General features: G+C 38.3%; 1 protein-coding gene across 8 annotated transcripts in view; it reads right to left on the reverse strand.

Moving 5' to 3' along the window:
• Positions 1 to 25995, reverse strand: part of SLC7A2 (solute carrier family 7 member 2) — a 56562-nt gene extending 30567 nt beyond the window's left edge. For 2 of the 8 annotated variants that reach the window (XM_058837690.1, XM_058837687.1), the window contains exons 1-2: positions 4207 to 4374; positions 484 to 582 (exon numbers count right to left, since the gene is read on the reverse strand). Coding sequence is in view for 1 of the 8 variants with exons in the window: in XM_058837682.1 (XP_058693665.1) it covers positions 25373 to 25504 (132 nt within the window). In the remaining 7 variants the exon portion in view is untranslated. Of the gene's footprint in view, positions 1 to 483; positions 583 to 4206; positions 4375 to 25372; positions 25679 to 25803 lie in introns of those variants that run through there. The other 6 variants (XM_058837685.1, XM_058837686.1, XM_058837688.1 and 3 more) reach the window with 6 other exon arrangements.
• Positions 25996 to 27887: the final 1892 nt, after the last annotated feature.

Here is a 27887-nt window from a genome sequence, read left to right on the forward strand (position 1 = left end):
TTATTTCCCAGTACTTCTATAATACAAGACTTCCTTTGACTCACTGTTTTTTACCTCAGCCAATCAATCTCTTTCCTCAGTTTACTTGGAATTTTTTATTGCTGGATTATTTGTGAGAGGTTTGGGAGGTTTTGTTTGTTTGTTTGTTGTTGTTGTTTTTTTGGGAGGATGGGATTTTTTGTTTAGTTGGGTTTTTCTTGGGTTTTTTTTGTTTGTTTGGTTTCGTTTTTTCTTGGGTTTTTTTGTTTGTTTCGTTTTTAATTTTTTTCAGCTGGAAAGGCTAAAAATTATCCTTTTCCCTGTATTAAAGAGGAAAATCTTTCCAGTTACTATTCATAATGACATTTCTTTTCCCATAAAAAACAATTTCATGCAGAAAATTTATATTAACTCCGTTTCTACTTAACAAACATTTTCCTTTCTGGATAATGATATGAAGGTTGCTTTTTTCACTTAGTCTTTTTAATCAGTAACAGGCTTTACCTTTCACCCCACGTTTTCAGCCTCTTGTGTAAGACACAAGCAAAAGCCTCTCAGAAAGTAACATCAGATCAATTCCATGTATTCTGTTGTGTTGAAAACCTGACAGAAACAAAAAAAAAACAAACCTCTGAAAAACTTGTAGAGATTATTTACAAATGCAGTCCTGGGATATATTTTTTTGGTGATAATAGGAAAGATATGCAATGACTAGAAGATCAAAATTTCTCTGCTGAGAATTTTACTGATTTGCACAAAAGCTGGTGATTCTCTAAAAGGGACTTAGACACTGATTATAAAGCAGAAATAGTGAGAATCCTTTCACTAGCATAAACTCCTGAGGTGGCCTCTAAAATGCCTATAAAATCTTTATTTTTTAAATTGTTTTGCCTGTGTGCTCCTGTGTGCTTCCACAGAGGAGTTGAAAGGCCCAAAAAGTAGCCTGTTTTCATGGTGCAAAAGTGGAAATTAAGCAAAGAACTAATGATTCACCTCATTTCTCTTTCCTCCCTTCCCAGCTTCAGCTGGCTGGTTTGATGGCTCAGACAGTACCAGCTCCAGGGGTTCTTACTCCGCTGGGGTTGTCCAGTCCCATCCCTCTCAGCCCATCTGACCAGTGCACCATACACTAGTGGGCTCCAGTGGGTCTTTTTGTTTTAAAAAGCTATGCAATTAATATTCTGCCCTGACTCACTGAAAACTGTTTAAAGTAACTCTGTTTTATATATGTAAAAAAGTGGCATCTCCCCCTATTTTCTGTGGGGGCCAGGAAAGGAAGAAGAGTGAGTGGAGAAGAAAGACGAATGTATCTAATTTAAGACTAAAAGAAATCACAGATGATCCCAGAAACAGCCTCACTAACCAAAATATCATGAGGCAGGGGAAGGAAGGGAATTCTTATTACACATCTTACTTGTTTCTGTAGGAGTTTTTAAGGCATATGGAAAATATGTTATCTCAAACAGGTTACAAAAACCCAACAAAAATCTAGGTATAATCAAGGTGTATATTTCTCATAATGGAACATCTAAAATGAAGCATGTTTTAATTATCTGCCAATTTTAAGAGTTTAAAAAAGTTATGTTTGCTTTCACTTGCTTATAGAAATCCAAGAATTAGATGCACAATATTTATATTCCATATTTCTTTTATCTTAAGGGCATTAAGAATTAATTTAAAAGATTCTTGCATAAAAGCTTTGAAAAATCTCCTTTGCAACCAAATATTACCAGGAAATAATGGCAAAGTATTTAAATTAGGATTCTTCACTACATCTGTACTGGACTTCAAATATTATATCAGAGAAGCATTTTTGTGCCATTCAAATGTGAAAATGGAACTGTGACATGCCCAGCACCATTGCCACACATAGCACACACCAGACACAACATGTCTGCTAAGTGCAGTGCTGTGATTTATTTTAGGTTTATACATCAGAACAATACAAAACAACATAAACAGGAACGGCTATTTCACATGATATAAATAACCTGCACCTGCAATTCTTAATCCCAGAAGCATTAAACAGCATTCCGTGGTCTGAAGTAACTGCTGTTAAGACCACCTCTTTTAAGATTCCTTGCAGGTACTTTCTGCACCCTGCAAAATCAAACACCACTTCTTTCAAATATGAAATCCCCAGAAAAATAAGGCCCTGCAAAGTCACTAGAGCAATCCTGTTACAGAGCACTAACCTTTGACATTAAATGTGGAGGCTCTAGACAGACATTCTCAATATATATATTGTACATATCAAGATCATATAAATCCAAACATCTAACATGATTTATAACTGAGATAACTAATGCCAGAGCATTCCCTTTTCATTCTTGGCTTTAAATAGTGCCACTACATTTAATGCTTCAGGAACAGAGTTTGAAGAACATTACAACCTTCAACTGGGTAATTTTTTGGAAAGACTTTCAAATTTCTCAGTCAGGCAGGAAAGATGAGACATCTCATTTTAGCAGCTACTAGCAGAAAGCTTCTGACATCAGGTATCTTGTTTCATAGAGTAACTAAAACACACAGAACCCCTTTGGGGTTAAAATATTGAATGGAAAATGTCATAGAAATTACTTCTGAATTTCAAAATGCCACCACTTCCCTTACTAGTACTAGATAGAATATTTCACCAACCTACTGATTTTTGTTGAACCTGATCATTGGTGAGTACCACCTGTTAATGATACGTTTTCATAGTGTAAAAAATTTGGCATGAAGAGTAACTACACATTCCTGGTGGAAACACTATAAAAACATGAAGCTTCAATTGTTCTACACCAGTAACAGATACTCAGAAATTCATTTTGTCACATAAAATTATTATAATCAATGTCAAATCCTTCAGGCCTAATCTAAAAAAAAAAAAAAAAAATTAGCTAGTTTAAAAGGTAATCAACATGTCAGCAAGAATACCTTGGCTAAGATCCTTTCTCACCTATCCATTGCTTTGTTTGCCTTCAGGAAATGCCACTTTGGCATGCATTTGTCAAACTATTGCTCTTTATTTCTGTCCCTATAAACTTAGCCAGCAATGCACATGCATATCTCATGCATCTCAATTTCCAGCAGCTGAAGAGGCTTAAGAAGAACCAAATGTTCCCTGTGAACAGACTCCCATAACTTCCAGCTACTTTCTTTTATTTCTCTTTAATTTTGACCTTTTTCCACATTTCACATACATCCTAGGTTCAACTTTTCATTATTTTCTGCCTACTTCAATCATGATTCATCAGACAGGAAAATATTAAGATACAGTAATGTAAAACTCCAGTATGAAAATATTCTTCAAAATATTTAAAATTGCTTCTAGTATTCTACAGTAAGAATTGTTTGTTTTGGCTCCAAAAGAACCGTAACATAATTCTAATCTTCAGAAGAAAAACAATTTAGAAATACTTTGATGATAACAGAAGGAAAATCACTGCTGTTCTTCAGCGTTTCTCCACAGAAATCTAAAAATAGTAAGTCAAAAGACCAAAATACCTCCAGTTTTACAAACTTTATGTAGCCTTCTAAAACAAACCATCCAGAGTTCAACATCTGTTAATGAACTACCTAAAACATGATCTATCAATTTTTTGGTAAAGAGAAGGGAAAAAAGAAAAAAAATTCAGCAATTATCAGTCCGTGGACTAGTAATGATGATCCATTAGTAACAACATGACTCCTTCAGGTTATTTGGTCTGAGATAGTAAACCATTTTGAAAAAAATGTCCTTGCTAAATGCTATCAATCTGGTACAGTTTAAAAGACTAATAAAATGCTCTAATTGAAGTAAAAAAATAGGATGGAAGTTTGGAAATCCAATACAAGTCTGTGTCTAGATAAAAGGATATGAAGGACAAAAGGCTCCTTGCAGTTTTCTGGATTAATAGAAGCTATGTACTTCCTTACAAATTTTCAGTGGTGCACAAATTGGACATGCTTTTTGCTGCTAGCCTAATCTAGTTTTAGAAATCTATTATTATATACACAGCAGAATTTCTGTCTAGAACAAAAGATAAAAATCAACCTTGAAGATTGTCCTTTTCTTCTGATTTAGGCAGGGTTTTATTCCCTGAATCTAACTTCCTCTCTATTTCTAAACTCTGCAGGCACAAAACTTTAAAAAATAAGACAAAAATCAATGAAATCTGATGCTCTGCTTCAGCACCGCAGATACTTAAGGAAACTGCCATAGCAGCCTGCCTGTTGTGTACAAAACACCTGCAATGACTTTACCTCTAAATGATGGTAGATGTTTAGACTCCTCGTGTGTAACTCTCCAGTAGCACAAGCAGCCATCCGACCTCACCCTGATTATCCCGAAAGATTAACTGGATGATGACTCCCTATGGTCTCTTGCTGATGTAATGTTGAGAGAAATTGTTGAAAATTGAGAGTACAAATCTGAAAAATAAAAATGCTGTTCTTCTAGCCATGCATCATAGACAGGTATTTCTTCTAAAATTTTCAAGACAGCTTATACTACATATTGACTATTAGCTAGGTAATGTCCTGAGAAGGAAGGCTAAGACTTCACAAGGATACAGATGGACACATTCACTTACTCTGCAATTCCCAAGAGTTACAAAAAGAAATGAGAAAAAAAACCAAAACAAACTCCAAATCATTAGAACTGATCAATTCTCTTCAAAAGAGACCTTAAAATACTGTGTTTTTTTCTGCTGGGAATTACAAAACCCACCACAAACAGCAGACAACTGTGTGATGGCCAGACATACTTCTGAAAGGGTGTTCAGGGCAGGCCAACAGCAAATGGATGAATTGTCCAGAGCAGAAAAAATGGGTTTACTCTTGAAAGATATTGGTGGACTTTGCACTGGATTGCAGTAATTTATATGAAACTGGTGACAGCTATTAGACCAAAACAAGAGGAAACAAGAAAAAAGCAGTAGAGCCCTTGAGCAAGATCAAACAGATCAAAGACAGCTACTCCTTCAGAAAAAAATACTATTTTTTTTTTTAATTTATAACTTAGCTCTCTGCTGATAGTTGTATGAGTGTGTGACATTAGAAATTTTGTCATGATCTAGACATAAATCATCCAAAAGAGCAGAAAATGCATCTGAGAAAGCAGACACTTTATCATTTCATACCTATCAGCATAAAATATGCTCTGGAATAAATGACGTGATGACGTGCCATGACTTATTCAAGAATTAAAGTAATTTCATGTTTCCTTTCATTCTACTTGTTCCTAATTCTATAATGCAAACTCTGAAAAAACCTCTCAGAAAGCTATTTCATATGATTGAAGTTATGTACTGCTAACAAGTTCTCTTCAAAGACAACACATAAACAGAGCATGAAAATACCATTCAGCTGGGGAAATTGTTAAAACTATGAGTCTGGCTCTTCCTAAACTTAGCTTAACTCAAATTATTCACATTGCTTCTTTTCTTTTCCCCTTCCGTCCACAAAATAGAAAAGACCAAACAATATAATGTTCACAGTTTTAACTGCTTGGAAGTAAAACAAAACACATTCGTTAGAGCTTGTGTAAAAGTGAGGAGATGGACTCTAAGCGAATGTAAATCATGTTCAGAGGACTTCTTTCTTCAAAATTTATCAAACTGAGTATATGGCACACAAAGGAAGGACAAGTAACAATCACACGCTGGATCAAAGGCTATTTGAAAAGTGTGATCAAAACCAGTTGAGAAGTCATGGATAAGGAGAAATGAATTTTGGAACAGTATAAAAGATCAAAAAGAAGATACTGACCATAAAGATTATGACATTGCTACTTCCCCAAAATGAACTGAACATCTCCCTAAGAATATAACTGGGTATTACATGGACTTCTAGTCTTCGGCTGGTCACAGCCACAAATTATTCCTTATTATATCTATGCTTTATACAATTTATCAATGCCCAGACAGCGAAAATTATTATGCAACAGACTGCCCACTCTGATGGGAAATATTTTTAACACTTAGATTAAGAGAAAATCTTCTTAAAAAGAGAAAAAAATAAGAAAAATAGAAAAACTGAGGAAGAAGAAGAAAAAAGGTTGGGCTATATCTAACAAGGAATTTTCTGTCAGCTTTACAGATTTTAAGCAGAGTTTTGTATTATAGCTAACAGTAAAATGACTTGGTGACCCCATTTATTTGGATAATTCTTGAGGTTGATGTGACTCAAGTTCATGGAACTAATTTGTCTGGATAACAGCTTTACAAAGGTTCTGAAGAGTCTAGACATTTTCACTGTGGGAAAAAAAAATTGCACAATCCATTTTATACAAACTTTACAAGAAATATCCTGTAGTCATCCTGTCATATTACAAATTGTACTTCTAAAGTCAACAGCAGATAAACTAAAGCATTTGAAAGTAGCTGTGTTTGTACAACACTGGAAGGTATCAAGGGAAATGGAAACTTGATGGAAAAAATGGGGAAAAAAGGGAAATGGAAGTCTTCAACTATTATGCAAGAAATTAAGTATCAAAGGAAAATCAGTATCTGCAGTGCTCTATACTCCACACAACTTATTTTTTAAGGCATGTGAAATTTTACCTAATGATGATATGATTGATATGATATGATATGATGATACGAAAAGTAAGCTACTTTTCAAAGAACAGCTTAAGTATGTTATTTCCTGTCTACACTGATTGAGGCTCAGGCAGAAGAAATGTAGGATCCATGAGAAGTTTGAGCACTATTTCTAGTAGTCTAGCACAACTTGACTAATTGGAGAAAGAAGAAAAAAAGAGGTGAAGGAAGAGCCAAATACTTTTTTTGAGTTGAAAACATCACTCTCTCCCACTATAGCTATAACTTCAGCTTACAATTAGGTTTTAAAACTTACCTCTAACATACTTTGGCTTTACTCCACTGTGTCCTGCCAAGCCATTTTCCAAAACTGGTTTAACTAGAACTCTTTCAAACACTGCTGCCAAGATACGTAAGCTCCAGAACAGGAGGAAAAGGAAGAGTCAGGATTTATTTCTTTTGAAAAGTAAAAGAAAATACTTAATTCCTTATGCTTGATCCAGAAATTCAAATTTATGCATACCAAAAAGACTGAAATCCCTTCAATATTAGGGCTTTGTCATAAAAGCACTTGAATTTACTACAGATTGTTGCCATATGGCACAATTCTCTCTATAAATATACTTTGAGCCCTAGTTAGTGAAAGAAAAAACTTTTCAACTCTGCTAAGACAAAAAATAGCTCTGCATTTTTTTACTGCATCATACTGCAGTAATAGCTCAGAATCAAGGCCTTAGGGCTTAATCTAAAAAAAATCAATAAGAGAAAAGTAGAGTTAATCAGTGAAACGTGTATGTGTTGGTGGGTTCATCTGTCTTCCTACAGATGCACAATGAATACTCTTGACTATCAAAATACCAAGAAGCTCCAGTGTAGCTACTGCTGGTCAAACAAGACCAAACAAGAATAAGAATGGAAACAGTTGGTACAGTTCATCTGCCGAACACACATCCAAGGTTTCTTTTGTCAGTGCTTTTTAGATTATTCAGATTCAACATTTTCCTTTACACAGCAAATGCAACACTTTCAAACAGTCTTTACACTTCCCTCTTTTTGGCAAAGCTTCATGATGCGAGTACTCCCTTTCTGCATGGAGTCACATTGCAAAGACAAGGGGGAAGGGGTACAATTTGTTCCTGGGGAGATTTCAGTTAGACACAGGAGTAAAGTTTTTCACAGGAACTGAATAACATCCTCAGGGAAGTGGTTGATTCCCCAGTGTTGGATATGGTTAAGATTTTGATGGATGGGGTGATGGACCATCTTGTCTAGACCGTGCTTTTGCTGAGAACGTTTGGACCAGATGATGCTTGATGTCCCTTCCAAACTGGTATTCTATGATTCTGTGTTTCCATCAGTGGAAGATCCACAGACAGCTTGAAATAAGAAATTCCCTTCTTTGGGTACTAAATTTTATGAGAACACATATGCACACCAAAAACAGTCCAGCCAAAAACCTTTTATTTGATTTAAACTTCATGTGGTCATACTTAGCTTCATTTGCATAGAATACTGCAAAGGTAGATAGAGATGGGATAAAATGTGCTGGAAAATATATCTTTTTCTGACCATTACCACCAACAGAGAGTGAATGAATGCATCAGTCTCAGAGCTTGGAGATCAAAGTGGGACTAGCTGCTGAACTGTCACCAAAACAAGTTTTGAATTGGAATCAGAAAGAATGGGAGTTATGTATAACCACAGAAACCCCACTGATATCACAGAGCAACTGTCTGACTGCAGCATCCACAGGCAGAGCCAATTACCCTTAGTATGTTTACACTGGCATTTTTATATATGAAAATATGCTCAGATGCATATTTTCAAAGATATTTTCCCTGTCATCCAGACAATTCACTGTGCCTTGGTACACTCCATGGAACAATCCTGAGACATCCTTTCGTATGAAAAGAAATTTGGATATGTATTCCAGAACAGCAACCAAGTACACTCCAAGAGGTAATGGAAATTCAGCCTGTGGGACCAGACAAAAAACTAACCTGAAATCCTCCCAACTGTCCCACACATAGCAAAATGTAAGTGGTGTGGTCAGTGAATCCACAGCCTCAGAAGTTTTCCTCTACAGCTTCATTCCTGCACATCTGTGCCAGTTACTGAAGTAGACACTGCCACTGCACACAGATAATACCGAAAGCTCAGGCGCAAAAGTTACAGGCTGGTCTGCAACCCACCAGAATACAAAGGTGCTTATCAGACAGTTAAGCTCTGTGATGCCATTGCTTCATCAGCAGCTATAGCATAGCTAGAACTAAAACCTCAAGCCAGCATTTCCACCAAAATTAGTGGTGTATCCTAACCAGATCCTCGCTCCTGCATTCTTCCCTTTGGCCAACATAAACATTTCTGTGGCTACAAAAAGTGAGTTAAACTGGGGAATGGAGACACAGTAACACTGGGTAGGTACTAAGTGAATTTTGAACCAGATTGGTTTCCTGGTACAATTTACTACAGAGCTGCACAAGTTCTTGTACCAGCACTACTGCAGGGTACATATGGAGAAGGATTAACTACTGTAGGCAAGACCTAAAGTATTTCAACTCTTTTTGGTGCAACCATAACTCTAAGTAAGGACAAGATTATTCTCAAGAAGGACCACAACAGTCTGAATGGCAAGATTAAAGTCTAGAATGTAACACTGCAGCAGTGTTGATGATGAATGACTCATAACAAAAATCTGACCCCATCACTGGTAGGAACACATGCAAAAGACAAATCCATTTTAAGTAAATTTGGACAATTCAGTTTTTCAGTACACAGCATTACTGGTACATCTTAAGGGACTAGAGATTCTTAGAATGTAAGGTTACAAAAGTTACTTTAAGTCTTACTTCCATTCCAATTTCACTTCTGTGAAATTAATTTAAAACTGACACCACACTCTTCACCCTGATGTGGCATTCACTGATGGGAAAGCCAAATGAATCTCTAACAACAAGTTACTTGATCTGAAATATGAAAAGCATATAAAGGATATTACAGAAATAATACAGATGTTATTAGCTCTGCTTTATTTATAAGAAATTTATAAGTTCTATTTCAGCATGCCTTATTTTCAGTGTGTGTACTCTTATTTCAGTGCAAACTGTAGGGAAAAGCGGCAAAGAAAGACAAGGACAGCAACCTATAGAGTGTGCATTCGTATAGAAGGGGTTTATTTACTTTCTTATTTCAGTCTTCTGTTTCCACGGTTTCTGGAGAAGACCATTATGAAAGCTCATTCCCCCCGCATGGTGAGATGGTCTTAATACATTAACTTGGGATTCATGTAGGAAGTACTGCTCATATACCTAAATCCATAAAAAGCAGACTTCTTCCCCATTCTTTCAGTTATAAATTTCTTATTGGTACTGTCCACCTCGTTCACAAGGCTTAGTATATGCCATTTTAGCCCACAGTATATGCCTCAGTATAACAAAAGGGCTGTGGCAGGCATACAGGCAGTACCTTCTTCCCATTACCCAAAAGCAAGCTGGTACACTGTACAAGCCTGAAGACACACACAAACAACCACTTCTCACGGTGCAGCCTGGTGTAGGACCATATTCTGAAATATCAGTTTGAACACATGCTACATACTGTTTCACATTTTGCAAGCTTGGGAGTGGGATTTAAACTCTATCATTTCTCTCTTCTTGTTATTCATAACAAGCATATCCCACTTCTCCATTTCTTGAAGGCTAGTACAGTATAAAGTTTTGCCTCTTCAGGCAAGAAGACATATTTCTGGTAATGGCTCCTACCTCAGAGTCTGTTCTCAGAACATCATCTTTCTCTTCTGCCCAGTAATTTACCCAATTTATCAGCAATATTGAACCAAACCAAATACATTTCAGGAGAACTGTATCAGTCACGAAAAATACTAATGTCAAGGACTGCAGTATTTCTGGTGGGGAAATCCAAACTTTCCCTTCCTGGGCTTCCAGAGTAGAAATCCATGGTAAAATATTCAGCCTTATGCAAGTTCCCTGTCTGACTCAGTTTCATATCAAGGGAAACAACTTCTAAAGCCTATCCAATTCACAAATTTATTTCCCAGGCTAGTTTTGGGGAACTTACTTGTTGTGGTTCCTGAAACCCTGCTTTCTAAATCTGCTAAGAGAAATGAAAAACTTATCCACACTCAAGCCAGCAGTCATGCTAGCTGTTCAGGAGAACATGACAGAAGTAGCATTGTGAATAAAGTTGATTTATACCATCATTTCAGGTCCTCCTTCAACCTTTGGTGTTTTCAAAGGGGTGTTTACTATCAAAGAAGATTCTACATATAGCACTTGGAAGTGTGTCTCCAACTGCTCCAACTTTCCCTTTCAACTCAGATGATGTTTTCCAGTTTGTAGTCTCCTCCAGCGAGGTGATGAAATTCAAAGTCACATATATCACATGCCCTGCTGTGTGTTTCCAGAGTCCTGTTTCCCTGAACATAGAAGGAAACAAAGTACCAGGAGAGCTTCTTCTCTTACAGTTCCAGGTTTCTTTCCAGCCACCCCAAGCTGCCCCTCCAGGGAACACTATGAGCAACATTCACATAATTCTGTTTTTCTGCTGCCTTTCTGCCATTTGCAAACAGCTGCAATGAAGCCAACTCAGTGTCTGTGTGCTATCAGCAATGCCTGTTATCTAATCTTTAGAAAGCATATGGAACACTGAAACCCACACTTCTATTAGCTAGGTTTCAGCCAAGCTAAAATACTGTATTTCACTGTTCTTTTATGAAGATTAAAGGAAGATACTTATGGCACTCACCATCCTATACAGAAGTAATTTGCACCAGCCATCACATAGCTGTTTGGACAAATATGCTGTAATATTGCCTATTTTCATGAAAAAGTGCAAGAAAATAATTTTGAAGAAAACAATTTTAAAAAGAAATTCTGATAGCTTATAATAGTCTACTAATTAATGCAAATGAGAGTTGAGATAGTGTTTGGGATGAGGAGGGAAGAAGAAAGATATTTGCCACTTTGGTTATTTCACTGATTCCTATGAAAATATTCTCTATTTGTAATGCCAAATAGAGATCAAAATCACATCAAATATGCAATAGAGGAGCTAAAGTTATAGTAAAGATGTAACAGATTAAAAGTAAGAACTATCTAAAATCCTTCATTCAGAACAACTTCACATACAAGTCAGTCATGAAGCCAGTCTAGCAGAGTACAACTAAAAATACACTTGGTAAGTGATATCTTCTTGTTTGAAAAGTTATTTGTTTGTTTAGTTCAAGTCCAAAGGAACAAAACTATGCAACTGAACTCTACAGAACTTCTTTGCTGCAGGAAAAGAATGATTCTAAATGCCAAAACTTACTTCAAAAATTTGAGGGATACCACAGTCATGGTCAAAGTTTTTCAACTAATGCTTTCTTCAGTGCCAAAGATAGTCTAAAAGGAAGTGAAGACAAAAATCAGAGGATGTAAGGGAAATTATGGTATGTTATACAGCTATGTGGAGCATGTTAAATTTCTTCCAATGGCGGAAAAATTGAAGCAGATCACACTACTCAGTCTGCTCTCTCCTCTGTGTCCCTTCCATAGTTGTGTCTGCACAGCCATGTGCATGGCCATTCCAGCTGGAATAGGGAACTGATCCTCAATCAAAGGTATCCCAAGAAAAAAAGATTAATGTTTCCTAATCCAGTTCATTTCACAGAACCACAAGCAGCTGTGCAGGCACAGAGGGATGGTTACAGGAGCAGGAACAAGAGATAGCAGCCTGGAAAACAACATAAGAGCTCCTTATGCTGACATGGCTTCACTAAGAAATGTACAAATTGTACCTATGAGCCCATCCAGGCCTGGAAAACTACTTGTTTCACAGAGCATAGTGGGTACATTTTAATTAATTTCAATGAAAGAGTGTAAACATTCACTTTACATAATCATGAAGCTGACTTAATTTATTGCGTGTGAATAAAAATGCAACATAAACAGTATTTAACTGCAAATTCTGCTCATTTTGCATCTGGTTCATTGAACTAAGTGCAACCCATCTGTTACCATATAGGACAGAAAAGCTGTCAAATAGGGAAAAAAAGCCCCTCTTATTTATTACAACTCTAAAAATATTTGCTTAGACAACTAATGAAGTGGAGTATATAGGCAATTAAACACCATAGAAGACTTTTCAGAGTACTGGAAAACTGAATGAAGGTTTATAAATGTTTGTAATTGGGACAATTAAAAATACAAAATGGGGTTATTAAGTCTGATGTTGAAACTAATTGCTTCAGAATAAGACATATGCATAAATTAAAAAAAAAATAATTAAAACAGTCTAATAAATTATTTCTAAGAGCTGGACATTGCATGGGAGACTGCAAAACACTCTGGACCGGACACTCAGAAGCACCGTTCCATGGATGAATAAATGTTGAGACAATTAGAACAGATTTCTTTCACTTAGAGAAAGTACATCACAGGGCTGATTTTTCCCTCTCAGTTTCTTCTCTCTCTACCATGCAAAATCCACACAATGAATCCCTCATTGCTCTAAGTCAGAACACCTCATAGCAAATGATAAATTGCTACCACATGGTATTTTTCAATATCAGGTTCTACCATGATGACGGAAGTTGCATTTTCGTGGGACAAAAGGGATTTTCCAAGTGGTACACAAACATCTACTTTTTAACTCCTGAAAACTTATAGTTATTGCCTCAAAAATCTAAAGGTCTCTCAGCAATATCTAGTTGACATAATTCCCAGAAAAAGATTATAGACTTTCAGGGGCTGGGCATTCAGAAGAGAGGGGGAAAAACTAAGCAAATGTGGAGAAACAAATAAAAAGCAAGACTGGTAGGAAAGTTATATATTAATATCATATTGTAATTGGAAAACCTGTATTACTCTTTTTTCTCATGTAACTGGCATAATACAAGTTTGCCACTTGTACAAGTACAAAGTATGAGGTACTCATACTTTACACAAGTATGCTCCACCTCCATACACTCCAAGAGGTCTTTCAAACACAATGGTGTCTCTCAATATTTTCCTAGATGTTGTGTTGCACCAACCATATATTTCCCTGAGCAGAAAACCATGAAATTATTCTGTACAAGGAAGTATAGCAGTCTTTACTGCACTGAAAAAAAGAAGCTGGGAAACATCAAAAAACAGCACTCAGAATATGAGGAACAATGACTCACCTTTGGGGCTTCCTTGGGAGATATTTTAAATCTTTTTAATAGTAACTATCCAGGCCAATTTGGGTGTGGGGCACTGAATAAAACTAACAGAAATTATAAGATACTTGTCAAAGGATGGCAGGGACAGGTACTCATGCTACCTTAAAACAATAAAAACCTCAAAGCAGGTCTATTATATACAATAGGAAATCTTCCCAAAGACGGTGTTTTAAATCAGTTTTAAGAAACACTGATTTCTATTTCTCTGGACTTCTCCATCTGATAGTGAATACTATAATTGAAAATTTCATAGTATTTCTAACCAAGCACCATGTACTGCTTGGTAAATCATACTTTTGAATTTTTAATATTGAGTCTTTTTACTGATCTAGTTTGATATAAGTGCAGTTTTTCTCTTACTAGTTTACCAGCATAGCAATTTACCTAATGCATACTTGTGCCTTCATGAAAAACATTTTTTTGAAAAAAAGTCAGATTCATAGATGTAGAAGGCACTTCTACAAACAGGCCTAAAGGAAGCCTCCAGCTCAGAACTTCCTTCTTCACTCAGGATGAGACCTTGCTATGCCTGTAGAACATCCCTTCTTGATCAAAAAGTGCTCAGGTCCCCTCCTTGAGTCTTTGTAAAGAGAGAGGGTGGGCACAGGTTGGTAAACAGTGTCTAGGGATAAGACATCAAGATTTTCTAAAAACATATTGCTGAGGAAAAACAACAGCCACAGAACATGTAAATTACTATGTACGTATTATTGCACATAACAAACCTGATGTTTCACAATACTTCTTCAGTACTACCCTAAAAAGTTCTCCCTCCCTTCAAATCCTTGCAGCAAGAACAGAGCAAACAAAACTGATTGTACTCGAAGACTTACCACTACTTCAAAGTTAGACTGTCATTACAAGGATCAAAAATACTGCCTACTCATCTAAACTACTGGCTCCAAAAAGCACACTGAAGCACAGTATCTTTGAAAAGAATCACACATGCATGCTAATTCTATATATCCACAAGACTTTCATCTAATTCACAGTGCTGAATGTATTTCCTGGCAAGTCACATCCCATCGTTTTCTCTCAACTGCATGATAGTCCAAAAATACCTGAGGGCAAAATTAAAATCAATATCAGACCAAAAAATTCATAAACAGTGTATTCAGAAGAATTAATTTAGGCCCTCACAGGAGTAATCAAATATCTGCACAATATCTGATATTTCAATTTCCTTATGTAATGAGGAGATGTTTCTCAGTCTAAGGAAACTGAAAAAAAGACAATAATAATCCTTTCCAAATTCTGTTTTGATTATTATTTACTCTATAACCACAATGTGCATGGTACTGCACAAACAAAATAAAATAAGCACAATTGCTTTTCCATGCTGTCAAGCAGTTTGCAATACAACTCCAGGCAAAAAATAACTAACCTCAAACAAAGTGGCCAAGGAGAAGAGATCAGCTACATGAATTCACAGAGCTACAGAACAACTTATGCACATCATTCACTGTTACTACAGTAAAGGAAATGAAGATTTGATTGCACTGAATCCAACTCCCTCACCGTAAAAAAGTCACCTAACGCATAATGTTCTTTAAAGCACTAATAAATTTTTCCATACATTTCTCAAATAAAAATATTCTCAAAAGCAAAAAGCACAGGTGGAGTAAATTTGTATATTAAATACAGATGATGGAAGAAAAATCTGGTGAACTCACTTGGTACAGTTTGTCTTTTCCTTTAGTCCAATCCCAGCTGACAAATGTTCCCTAGTTAAGCTCCCTGCAGAAGTTTACATATTTGCGTTTTGCCAGTTGACACTTTTCTACATTTTGTCACCTTGCTACAACAGATAAATTCACAAAAATTCTAGTAACCAGTTAATTGCACAAATGCAATCATCCCTTTCTAGTAGTACATCTGACAATGTAATTTTCAGAAATTAGGTCACTTAGTGAGAACAACAATGCAAAAAAATTCTGAAAACTGATGTTACCATCACAAAGAGGCAAAACTACCCTGCTATTAGCAATAGAGGGAACTACAGTGTAACATTGAGTCACCAACACTGACTCTGCCTATTTTGATTATTTATCAAAAACAGTAGATGTTGTGTGCACTCCACTGCACTTGTGACGTATTGAGAGACCACCAGCTATTCACAACCCTTCACAGAAGTAAACATGAATGCCGTTTATTTCTATCTCTAGCACACCTTTTATAGGGTTCTACAGGGTCCATGGGTTAAGCAAGTTACCACTGGCTAATACACACAGGTTTACATTTTTTCTCCTATACACTCCTATATTGTTTTGCTTTACTCTCTCTTCTGCAGGAAGGTTTCAAGGACTTTAGACTTTAATACAACGACTTATTCCAAAGGCTGGTTTGTGCAGACAGGCCTTTACTAATATATATTATCAACAATTCCCCCTTTCTCTTTTTGCACAAACCAGGCTTTGGATGCGACTCATTCAATACTTTTATGCAGACAACATAACATACAACTTAAAACTGTTATCTCAATTAACACTATAAGTAAAGTCTATCCCCCTTCTAGCACAAGAGACTCCAACCATTCAGTGATACCCCAGCTGGCGAACTAACTTCTAATGGAGTTACTATCTTTTTTCAGGGCATGTAACCCATCCTGTAGCTGTTGTAGTTGCTCATGGATGGAAACTGAATGATCAGTAAGATTTAAACAGTACATGCCTTCAAACTCCTCACAACTATGTCTTTGTGCCAAGAGCAAAAAGTCAATTGCAGCTCGATTTTGTAATACTGCATGACGTACACTACTCACATCGGCTGAAAGTTCACTTAACATTGTGGATGTTAAGTTCAATTTTTTCTTAGTCTAACAAGCGAGCCTTTTTTGAGTTGATAAGCTTTAATTCATTCAGGCTTCACTTTGACTGTTTGATGTTTTTTATCAGCCACATTCAGCAATTGGTGTAAGATTGGATGGAACAAAGTAAGTTTCTCAAGATAACAGGGTCCTCTATGTGGATTAGCAGGAATCCTATTCTTTGCTCTATCTCCACAGATTAGGAATATGGAACTAGGTAATCACTTGGGTAATCGTCCTGTGAGATTGCACCCTGAAGAAAAGGCTTTACTTTCAGTGTGAGTAACAAGATCAACTATAGGGTTGACTGCAGCTCAGTGCTGCATTACTTTGTTGGAATGGCTTTTTGTCAGGGGCTCAAACATCCATCCACCTGAGGTACTGGTGGAACTTAACAAATCTAATTCTTCTGGGGGCCTTATGGTAACATTAAGAACTCCGATAACTTTTGCTTGCCAGCAGGCTTCAAGTTGTCTTAATGTGAAGCCAACACTGTGATTGCACTCTTGCAACATTGCCAATCGATTCAGTCGAGTCTTGTTACTAACTAAACCTTTAAATGCTTGAGGACCCCATTCAGGGACTCCTACGAGACAGGTGCGAAAAGTATCTCCAGGGGTGGCTAGGCTCAAACACATTGATTTTTGGCCTATCAAATGTGCCAGAGTGACCCATATATTCTGTCGTTTCTGGATGTTAGTTAGCAGACAGTTGGTCAGGACTATACACAGCACAATTACCATAAGCAGTTGTTTCCATGTAAATGACACCATACTTGCAAACTCACAGCTAAAACTTTAACATTAAATGAACTTTCAAAGATGATTACACTAGCTCTTGAAGGGGGAATACTTATACTTTATACTAACATAGCAATTACTACACAGACTAAACTCTATCTTAAACTACTGTTTAACTACTTTTAACACACGTGCTCTGGTATATATGTAGTCTAAGCGTGAAAGCAATTTGCTGAAAGGGTAAACACACAGCTACAATTTGCTTTATATACAATTAGATGGAGTCTCTACACTCTTTCAAATCTTCTACAGAATTTTCTTCACAAACAGACTATGATTTAACACGATTCAGTCTTCGAACGTTCACTGCTCCCATGATGTCAGCTGGCAGCTGATCGGTGACTGAGGGCTTTGATGTTCAGGTTGTTCTTCACATCCTTCTAAATCTTAAAACAGAAGATAACTGAAAAACTGGTAGAGACACAACATCATAATAACAACATAAAATTTCTGTTGGCAACTGTCTGTGTAGTGTTCAGACACAATTGTGTCCTAACAGGTCCACTTTTGATCCATGTCTGGAGTACCAAGGCTGTGTGATGATTTCTCTGTTCACTGGATCTCATGTGTTCAGAGGCAGACAGTCTGGTCAGATGAACAGGTGACCTTTTTGAACCTGTCAACAAAACACAGACACTTCTCCCCTTGAAGTTAATGAATTACACTAATCAAATGCTTTTAGGGCATCAATTTCCCCCGTTTTTTAAAAAAAAATAAAAATGAGATGTACTTCTGTTATACACATCAACATTAACACAAAACCATATACACAATGAATAAGAACTTATAGCAGTTAACAATCAATTAAATTATAAACATTATTAATAACATATGTAATATAAAACTACTATTAACCTACTAAAACACTGCACCAGCGTCCCATAGTTTGCAAACAAACAGAACAAAAAAAAATCAGTGAAGGATTGGATAACCACCTCTGGAAATGATTTTTCATGCCCACTTCAAAATTGATCCAGCTGTCATATTAATAGGGTCAAATTGCTAAGTCAAAAAGTGACTTAAATACTGATTTAGTACAGAAAACATCTGTATCTGTTGGCAAACATTCCATCCAGGTAAAGTCAAGGCTTGGCCAGGGCCTTAGGCTTTAAACTGGAAAGATGCCTCTTAACTCATTTCTAAAACAAGGTTCTCAATAGTAGCAGCTGTGAGATGCTTACAGTACAGCAAACTGTTGAAATGCATTGGTACAAAGTAAATGATCAGAAGCCTTAGGTACCAGACCAATTAAACCATGCAGCAGTTGGTTTAATCTGAAGCCTCTCCCATGGCAGCTGACCTTCAGCAATAGTACATTTTCTTGAAATTCTGGAAACACTGAAAAATAAGAAAGCTATAAAAAACAAAAACTGCAGAGATTGCAACAACCAATAGAACTTCCAATGAAGTCAAGGGTGTTACAGACTGAATTCGCTTCTATTCATAAGCAGGTGTTCATCAGTGTTCTATCACAGCTGTTTTAGTTGTAGTTATCTTCATTTCTCTAGGAAAATAACTGTACTTCGCAGTTTATACAAGTGTCTCCAATAAAACATAAAACAACTTCAATTAAACAATACTTAAACTTAATAAAAATCAATTATAATGAAAGGAAATAACAAAATTTAACCTTAAAAGAAGATCCAAGATATAAAACTTAAAAACATTCAAGCTTAACATAATAAAACTTGACTTTTCTTAATTTTATTAGCACTTAATCTATATGGAATAAGAGCATAACTTAATCTTATTCTGTTACTACAAAAGGCAACTAAAAGTTTGATATATACCTTTTAAACACAATATAACAGTAACATGGATTTACTATAAAGATTATAAAAATGTAAAAAATACATCACAATTCTATGTCATCTAGCTTTGAGAATAACTCACAATAACTGCAAATGTTACTAAAAATGCTTATTCATAATAGGATTTTGCCTAGTATATGCTTAAGTTGGTTAGGATTTTGAAGTGCAGTTTTTCTAGAGAAAAACCACAACAACACAGGATTTGGCAAGTTGCCATTCAGCTTTTGTAGTACTTTTCAGGAACATCGAGTCCAATTTTTAAACCAGAATCTAAAATCCAAATTGGTATATATGCAGTTATATGTGTTTCCTATAACGAAAGGACTCACATTGAAATCACCTTATTAAAATTGTAATAAATGTATATAAAACAAATAGGTAATGTATGTTTTAACTTAACTTTGTCTTGTACAGTAAAGTTCTCTTAATCAATTATTTTTTAAACCACAAATCTCTTTTGTAGATAACACTAATTGGAAGGTTTTCTTAGTAGCTGTAAATCATAGCATATTTTAACCTTAGGTTTTAAAGCTAATTATTGCAAGGTAACTTCTGTTAATATTCACCATAAACACCTTTTTTTGGAAAAGGGGCTTTTTAAACTTTCAAAGAATCACAATAATTTCTCTAGTAAAACTCTAAAAACTGCAACTGCATAATTACTTTAAACACAAAATTAACTCTAAAAGGGTATATAAAAACATTTTAAAAAACCAATGAATCATGACTTTTTAACAAACTGGATACTATCTCGGTGCTTTTTCTTAGAGAGGGAGCGGGGGGGTGGACTGCCCGCTCTGCTGCTGCTCTCTGCTGCTGTTATCTTTCTTCACATCCCCCACATACTCTCGCAGAGAGAAAAAACAGGAAGAAAAAACCTCACAAAGTTAACTTTAACAAATGGAGTTATTTCTCTCAATCTCTCTTGTTGTTCGTCGATAGAGGAAAAAGAGCACGATTTTACAAAAGCAGGCAATGTTACATGAAAAGTCTCTTAGGGCCAGGTGGTAACAGCGGTGACCATTGCAGCTTATCAACTTTTAATTACAGTGATGAATTTCAAACTAGATACCATATAGTTCGTGATTTTTGGCTATTTTGTCTCTCTTTGAAGCTGTCTGAGCCACACTGCTCAACTGCTTCTGTAATTGTTCAGCGTGGCCTCAGAGCTTTTTCTGCACCGCCTCTGCCCTGAGGCTGCCTTCTTTCTCTGCACACACCTCAGTGCTCCCCCATGTCCCCCTGGTTTGGGTGGAAACCAATCTAAATTTGGCTTCTTTTCTTCCAGGGCAGTAATGTTGGAACTTAAGTAAGATTGTAGTGTTTAGAGTGTCTCCAAAAGTGAAGCAGGTAGTTCAGGACATATCACATCCTGCCATTGCTGAACAGATTCTGTTTGTTGTTTCAGCATTTGCTGTGCAATTTCTTTCTCATTATTTTCTTCTCTCTGACTCTCCCTCCCTCTCTCCAAGGGCAGCATAGATAGGAGTGCTTGCCCAGCAGTGGGAGGTAAAGGCATCTGCCACTGTGATGCAGGTAGAATTACGGGGCTCACAGCCTCAGCATATCTCACTTTTCTGTTTTTAAGGTATTAATTACAATCTGCCAAGTTGGACCGAGAGACAGAGTGTCCTTGCTCTTTTCCGTGATTGCCATTTCCCATATCAGATCCCTTATATCCATCCATTTCTTAACTGTAAAAAGCAGTGGGGGCACTGCCAAATGCCCATGATTATTAGCCCATATAATGAGCATTCCCAGGTCCTTTTCCCTGACTGCTTTGCTTTGTTTAATGATAATGCTAAGAAGCAGTTTTTTAGCTGCCGCAGACTCCACATCCATTTTTCATGCGGCCATGGCGGGGGGAGGGTTGTGACCCTTCACTTACTCCTCTGCCTTCAGACTCCCCCAGCGACCTGCCCCCTTTTTCCATGGGTCGCCTATCTGGTACCGATACAAGGCAGCATCTATCTGCGCTCAGATCCGCTCCACCAACCTCGGTCCAAGGCCTCGTCCCACCGTGTGTGGACCCACCGAAGCCCCCCTGCCCACAGGGTCCCGTTCGAGCGCCAGATATTGAGAGACCACCAGCTATTCACAACCCTTCACAGAAGTAAACATGAACACCGTTTATTTCTATCTCTAGCACACCTTTTATAGGGTTCTACAGGGTCCATGGGTTAAGCAAGTTACCACTGGCTAATACACACAGGTTTACATTTTTTCTCCTATACACTCCTATATTGTTTTGCTTTACTCTCTCTTCTGCAGGAAGGTTTCAAGGACTTTAGAGTTTAATATAACGACTTATTCCAAAGGCTGGTTTGTGCAGACAGGCCTTTACTAATATATAAAATATTATCAACAGTGATGACTTGTCACAGGGAACTGAGAGCACCAAAACCCACCTTTCTCTAAAACTTCATGGAGGTCTTTTGGGTCACCTACCCAAAGATAGGTGGTAGGAAAAGGTAACTGCAAAATTTAAAGGGAAGAACCAGAGCAAGTGAACAAGGATGATGATAACATGATGGTTTATATAAGATAGCTTCCTCCATTTTTTCCTTATGTGGCTGGTTTACTACCACTTGTCAGACACATGCAGCCATTCAGACACTAATGAGAGACTATACTCTTCCAAAGTAAGTGTTGTAGAAGTTATCCTATGGCCCGTATTTTTATGTAAATTAGTTTTAGATGATGCTTCTAGAAGCCGTAACCCAAATTAGAGCAGATAGCTGTCATCAGAGCTTTGGTGTTACTATTCCATACCATTCAAAAGTTCATTGCTGTCTGGGCAAAATTTTAAGAGGCTCCATCTGTCTTAGAGATTCTATTAACGTTACAATATGTGAATGGAGATACACTTTATTTGTGAGGACCTCTGTTATTAAGTTGAACCATAAAATATTCTACTCCAGTTTGTTGCTTAATTCTTCATAACAGATGTTGGGGGACTGCTTACATATATTCACAGCCATCACACATATAATTCGAAGTCCATGTAGCCTAGGAAAGAATCTTTACAGCCACAGTAAAAGAGGATAGATACGACAATTGTCTATGTATGCTATTCCAGTAGCACCTCTCCATACTCAAAAACACAGGCTCAACACCAGCTATTAAACTCAATTTTTTAGACTGTCACAACCTGCCTACCCTCATTTCCACAGGGGTTCAGTTCATGGTAAAGTGAGAAAGAGGGATATTCATGTATGTAATGGCTGTAGATCATATATCGGCATTTAGAGACCTGCAACAATCATCTTGCAACCAGAATGCTTTATTTGAGGTAATTTCTCCTCCAGTTGTGTGTAGAACAAAACGTCCTGAAATCATCCTGTGGTCAGTCACATTTCCCATCAGTATCGTACATCCATTCAGAAATCTCTCATTCCACACTTATGCAATCCAATGTGGGAACTCATGAAGACCAGGACAACATTCAGTGCATTTCTGAATGATCTTTTCCTTGGAGTATGTCCACTTGGATAAATAAGAATTTTGAGATCAGGCAAGATAATACTGTGATCTTGGATGATTTTCAGCAATGACTAAGCTTAGGAATCCCAGAAGCCACTTTTCCTAGTAACCTTTATAACTCTCCCTGGAGTTATAGTGGCAGATCACTTATACAAATGCTTTTCCCAGCAGAAAAAAAAATCTTTTTCTGAAAGCTCAACTGTTTCCTTCCAAGAGCCCTGTCAGTTTACTTACCAATACTAAATTTCTCAGCTACTAAATCAGTAGGCTGCAGTTCTCCCCAGCTGGAGAATGAACAAAAGGATGAAGAATTGAGAGAAGCCTGAGGATCAGAATGGTATCGTGATACTGAAGGATCAAGGGCAATGTGTTAAATGGCAGAGGTATCATGAAGATGGACATTTTTAGACACATAAAAATTTACAGACACAAAAACATGGCTCCAAATACCTTTGACTATACTGTATACTTTTTAATAATTTCAGCAACACATAAGATTATTTTTAGTATCTTAGTATGGAAAAAGCTAATATGAATGCATGAAGTTCTTCTTTAAAGTCACAAATATGCACTGAAATGGCATTGCTAGCTTTCTACACTTTTGGCTATATAGCATTAATAGATCCCTAACTAAAATATGCTAAGTCCATTAATTTATTAATACAATGCTCTCGGGCACATGGTGTGATTTTTGGGGCTGTCCTGTGCAGGGCCAGGTCTTGGACTTTGATGATCCTTGTGGGTTCCTCCCAACTCAGGATATTCTGTGATTCTATGATTATTAAGAAAATTGAAACTCATTTTGATTTAATCTGTAAGTGTGTGCAAAGCTAGAAACAGCTACCTTATCATTCCTCTTACCAAGTACACTTTTACTGAGGTCAGGAACCTTAGTCAGACCATTTATCCATGCACACAGTAGACAACACACTGACTCCAGGATCAAAACTTCATTGCAGTAAAACTTTACAAATTGCCAGTTTTCATCCACATCTGAAGAATCAAAGTTGGATTTTAGTAACATCGCTTAGACAGAAGATTACTCCATGGATGAGTAATCTTCATCACAACATGTGGCAAAAGAGTAAAAGTGCATGCTGTTCATAGAAAACATCACTGCACTTTTCGTAACTGATATGGCTACTTATGTCTCTGTGGGGTTTTATTTCTGTTCCAATTTGTATCACAACTGACTGGGGTTTAGAAGAATTGCGTGGACGGGTCAGACCCAAGTGAAATCAATTGCAGCCATGGAGATTTCTGTACAGGACTGGGGCAGGCAGGCACCATGTCTTTTTCTGCTGAGCATGTAGTACATCATAGATGTCAATGAAAACAAACTTAGTTTTGTATAAGCATGATGCCTATTTTTACTGTCCATGTTTTAATGCCATTATGTAACACAAAACAGAACGCAAAGCATTTTCCACAGTGCCTAATCCAAATTCAGATTCAAGACCCACTGTGAACTGAGTCTGCACATTGTCTACAGGAACTTTTATAGAATGTGTTTTGTCTTTCTAGCATGAACAAACTACCATCAACTTGTTTCAATATATACAAGCTCTATATGCCATGATTCCTTGTGTTACCTCCTACATCTCTGAAACATCCAAATGCCTCACAATAGATTTGTTTTGATTTTAATAGGAAGAATATAAAAAAAAAAGTCTGAAAGCTTCTACAATAATGTTGGGTATTAATATACTTGAAGCAGAGGATAGGCTTGAGGAACGTCCTTTCACACCTTAGGCCAAGCTTCAGGAAACTTCTATTCATTTCACAGGTAAGTTGCTGGAATGATGCATAAGAATCAGCAGAAACTACATGTGCTGTCAGAACTGAAGTGGTGTGAGACCCCTGCTTCCCCAAAACTAATGTAATTCAGCCAAATTAATGGAGTTCACCCAGATCTTGTATCAGATTGATAATGGTCTACCATCCAAACAGTATCACAAATCTCAACTGATACCAAATATTTTAAAATGGAAGGATTATGTTCTACTTCTTCTGATACCTTAAATTTAAAACTTATTTTACTGGACTTGTTTTCTCCAGCTGTCAGTAGCATTATATGTAGGGTCATAAATACTTCAAACACATTTCTAGATTTAAACGTGCAAAGTTGTCAGAAAGGAACAATCTTACATTTCCTAAACTTGTTTTAGCACAGTTAAGGACGTACACCTACTTTAGGCTCTCCACTGAAGTGTGATTTCCCCAACTTCCCAAAAAGCAGCTAAGAACTGTTTGCTCTGGGTCGGTAAAGCCCCGCACGGGTAACACCTGCACGGACAGCACCCCCAGGTAAAGTCAGTACCTTGAGAGAGCCTGTCAGAAACCCAAGGAGGGGCGTTTCAGCCACTGACGCCTCCAAACCCTTACAGCAGCACCAAACGCTACTCCAGGACCAGCAAACAAGGTGCCACACGTGCCAGCCCTTCTGCCCGGCACCGACTCGTGCCACATGCCCCCCGCGCTGCCGGCGGCAGCAGCCCAGCGCTGGAGCCGCCAGGGGAAGGCCAGCGCCGTTTTGCCGGCGGCGGACTTTAAAAGGCAGCAGAGAACTCCCTTTCTCCTCTCCCCGCGCAAGCCGCCCGACGCCAGGAATAGCTCCTCGGAGCGAGCCGGGCATCAGCGCCCCTCCGGCCGCACAAGCCTCCCTGGACCTGGGACTTAGGATCCCTCCCCACCACGTCCAAGCCAGCCGACAGCGGCGCTTCCTCCAGCCCCTCGCCCACCCGGTCCCGAGGGAGGGAAGGCGGCAGAGGGGAGCCACTTACGCGGCCGGGACACGGCTCCCTGAGGAGGCTGAGGGCTGCGCGGAGCTCCGCTGGCAGCGGCCGGGCTCTCCTGGCAGCCAAAGCCGAGGCGCTCCTCCCCTCAGAAAGCCCCGATGCCCGGCCTTCCCACATGTGCGGGCCAACCCTATCCTGCCGACCCCCTGCCCACCCTTCCTTCTCCTCCCTTTAGGAGCCAGGGCAGTCCGCAGCGGCGATTGGGGTCTTCCCGAAAGGGTCGGGCCGCGTTCCCCGCCGTGCACCCCGGGGAAGGGAGGCCGGCCAGCCCCGGCACCGCGGTCTCAGAGGCTGTGCAGATACCCCCGCTGCCCCAACCCTCACAGACCCATTCCACCTCCGCGGGAGCCACCACAGGATTCCCACCCGCGACGCTCTCCCACTTCCCATTCCCAGCAACCACGAGCTCCTCTAACCTTGCTTTGCTCCGAGTGCTTTGATGTTCTGCACGCGAAAAGCCCTGGCGGGGGTTCGTGAATGATCCGCCCTCAGAAGCAATTTTCCCCGCAACTTCACACGGATGAGCCCGCGGGCCGGTGGGTGCCTGCCCTGGCTTTGCGCTGGAGGCGGGAGGAGCTGCTGCTCCCTGGCCGGCCGCCTCCCAAACGCCCTTTGGCGCTTGCTGGATCTGTTTGCCGAGGCATCGTTCGCATGTGGTGGGATTTTGTGAGGAAGCTCCGGGCAGTGGTTTGAACGAAGGTAGAAGAGCTGCCGTCTGTCCTAGCAGATAACACTTCCTATTTTTGTTTTGGGAGACATCATAGGCGGCATGTGTCCGAGAGCAGCAGAGAGTGCCACAGGATGGGTACAAGTACAGTGCAGCTTCTTTTCATTCTAGTGTTGTCAAGCACTGCCTTTTCCTACAAGCCTTGTCGTATTTCTTTAAGATACCTGGAACTTGGCATCTCTACCTGGAACTTGGCATCTCTATCTGTCCACAGAGTAAAGAGTTTTAGTTCCTCCCTCTGCTTCAGCCTAAATAATCCAAATAATTTCTCTCAGCCAAATATCTTTAAAAACTCATTTTAAGGCTAAGAATAGCCTTAGGCTAAGAATAGCTACTGCTAAGATTAACATTGAGAATAGCCATAATAAATCTTACACTCATCATCTTTTTCTCTCTGCATATATTCCACTTACATAGGTCCTTTCCTTTTAACACCGTAATCTGAATCACCCAGCTGGTTTAGGGACGTGATTATTCCACACTGCTCTGTGCTGCTACAGCCTTACATAGAAGAATATTGTGTGCAGTTTTGGGCACCAGAATATAAGAAGAATATAAAGCTATTAGAGAGTTTCCAAAGGAGGCCTACAACATGCTGATGGGTCAAGAGGGGAAGCCATATGACGAGAGGCTGAGGTCACTTGGTCTGTTTAGCCTGGAGGAGGCTGAGGAGAGATGTCATAGCAGTCTACAACATCCTTATGACGGATAGTGGAGGGGCAGATACTGACCTATTCTTTCTGGTGACCCAACAGGACCTGAAGTTGTGTCAAGGGAGGTTTAGGTTAGATATATGGAAAAAAATTAATTCACCCAGGGGGTGGTTGGGCACTGGAACAGGCTTCTCAGGGAAGTTGTCACAGCACCAATCTGTGTGAGCTGAAAATGCATTTGGACAATGCTCTCAGGCACAGGGTGTGACTCTCGGGGCTGTCTTGTGCAGAATCAGGAAATTGACTGTGATGATCCTTGTGGGTCCCTTCCAACTCAGAATACTCTGTGTGATTCTATGAATACATAAAATCCTTGGTCATATCTTCAAAAATTTTGGCTATGGATCTGCTTGTCTCTTTTTTATGAAATTCTGTCACCATATATGGTGTATATATATATATATATATATATATATATATATATATGCATATACCCACACATGTGCATTCCTTCATTCAGGAACTTCCTTTCAAAAGTAGCTTAATTTCTATCTTTAATCTGGCTAGGTTTTGCCTTTCTCCATCGTCCGGGAAACTCTTTCAGAACTGTAAATCTGAAAGAAGTCTGAATCTATAACTCTGATTGAGTTCTCATTCCTTGAGTCTCTTTCATCTTACAGAAGAAGATCATATAGAAGACCAATCTGACAAGATAAGAAGAGGAGAAACATATTTGGGGGGTGACTGTTTACTGACTTAACACTTCATAAAGTGAATTTATGGCTAGAAATTAAATTATTATCTGTTCATTTGCAGAAAAATAATTCATAATAATATGATATAATCCAATTAACCATAATAATGGTCCATTCTGTTAAACAGTCATGTTGTGTTCCCTTGTGGTTGGACTCTTTTTGCATTTAAATTCTCATTAGAATTTTCCATCTTTCATTTTCTGAACATTTCAAGTAAAGTGTCATCAGCCTACTAAGAAATAGCTACATCAATAAGATAAGCAATACAGTGAAGACTTTTTCCAGAATACACAACAGTTTTTCAAGGAAATTGTGTGACTAAGGGACAGCCTATTTAACCAAAATGTTGGCAATCAGTTATTTGC

This window comes from Poecile atricapillus, chromosome 4, assembly GCF_030490865.1.
Source record: "Poecile atricapillus isolate bPoeAtr1 chromosome 4, bPoeAtr1.hap1, whole genome shotgun sequence".
Taxonomy (NCBI): domain Eukaryota; kingdom Metazoa; phylum Chordata; class Aves; order Passeriformes; family Paridae; genus Poecile; species Poecile atricapillus.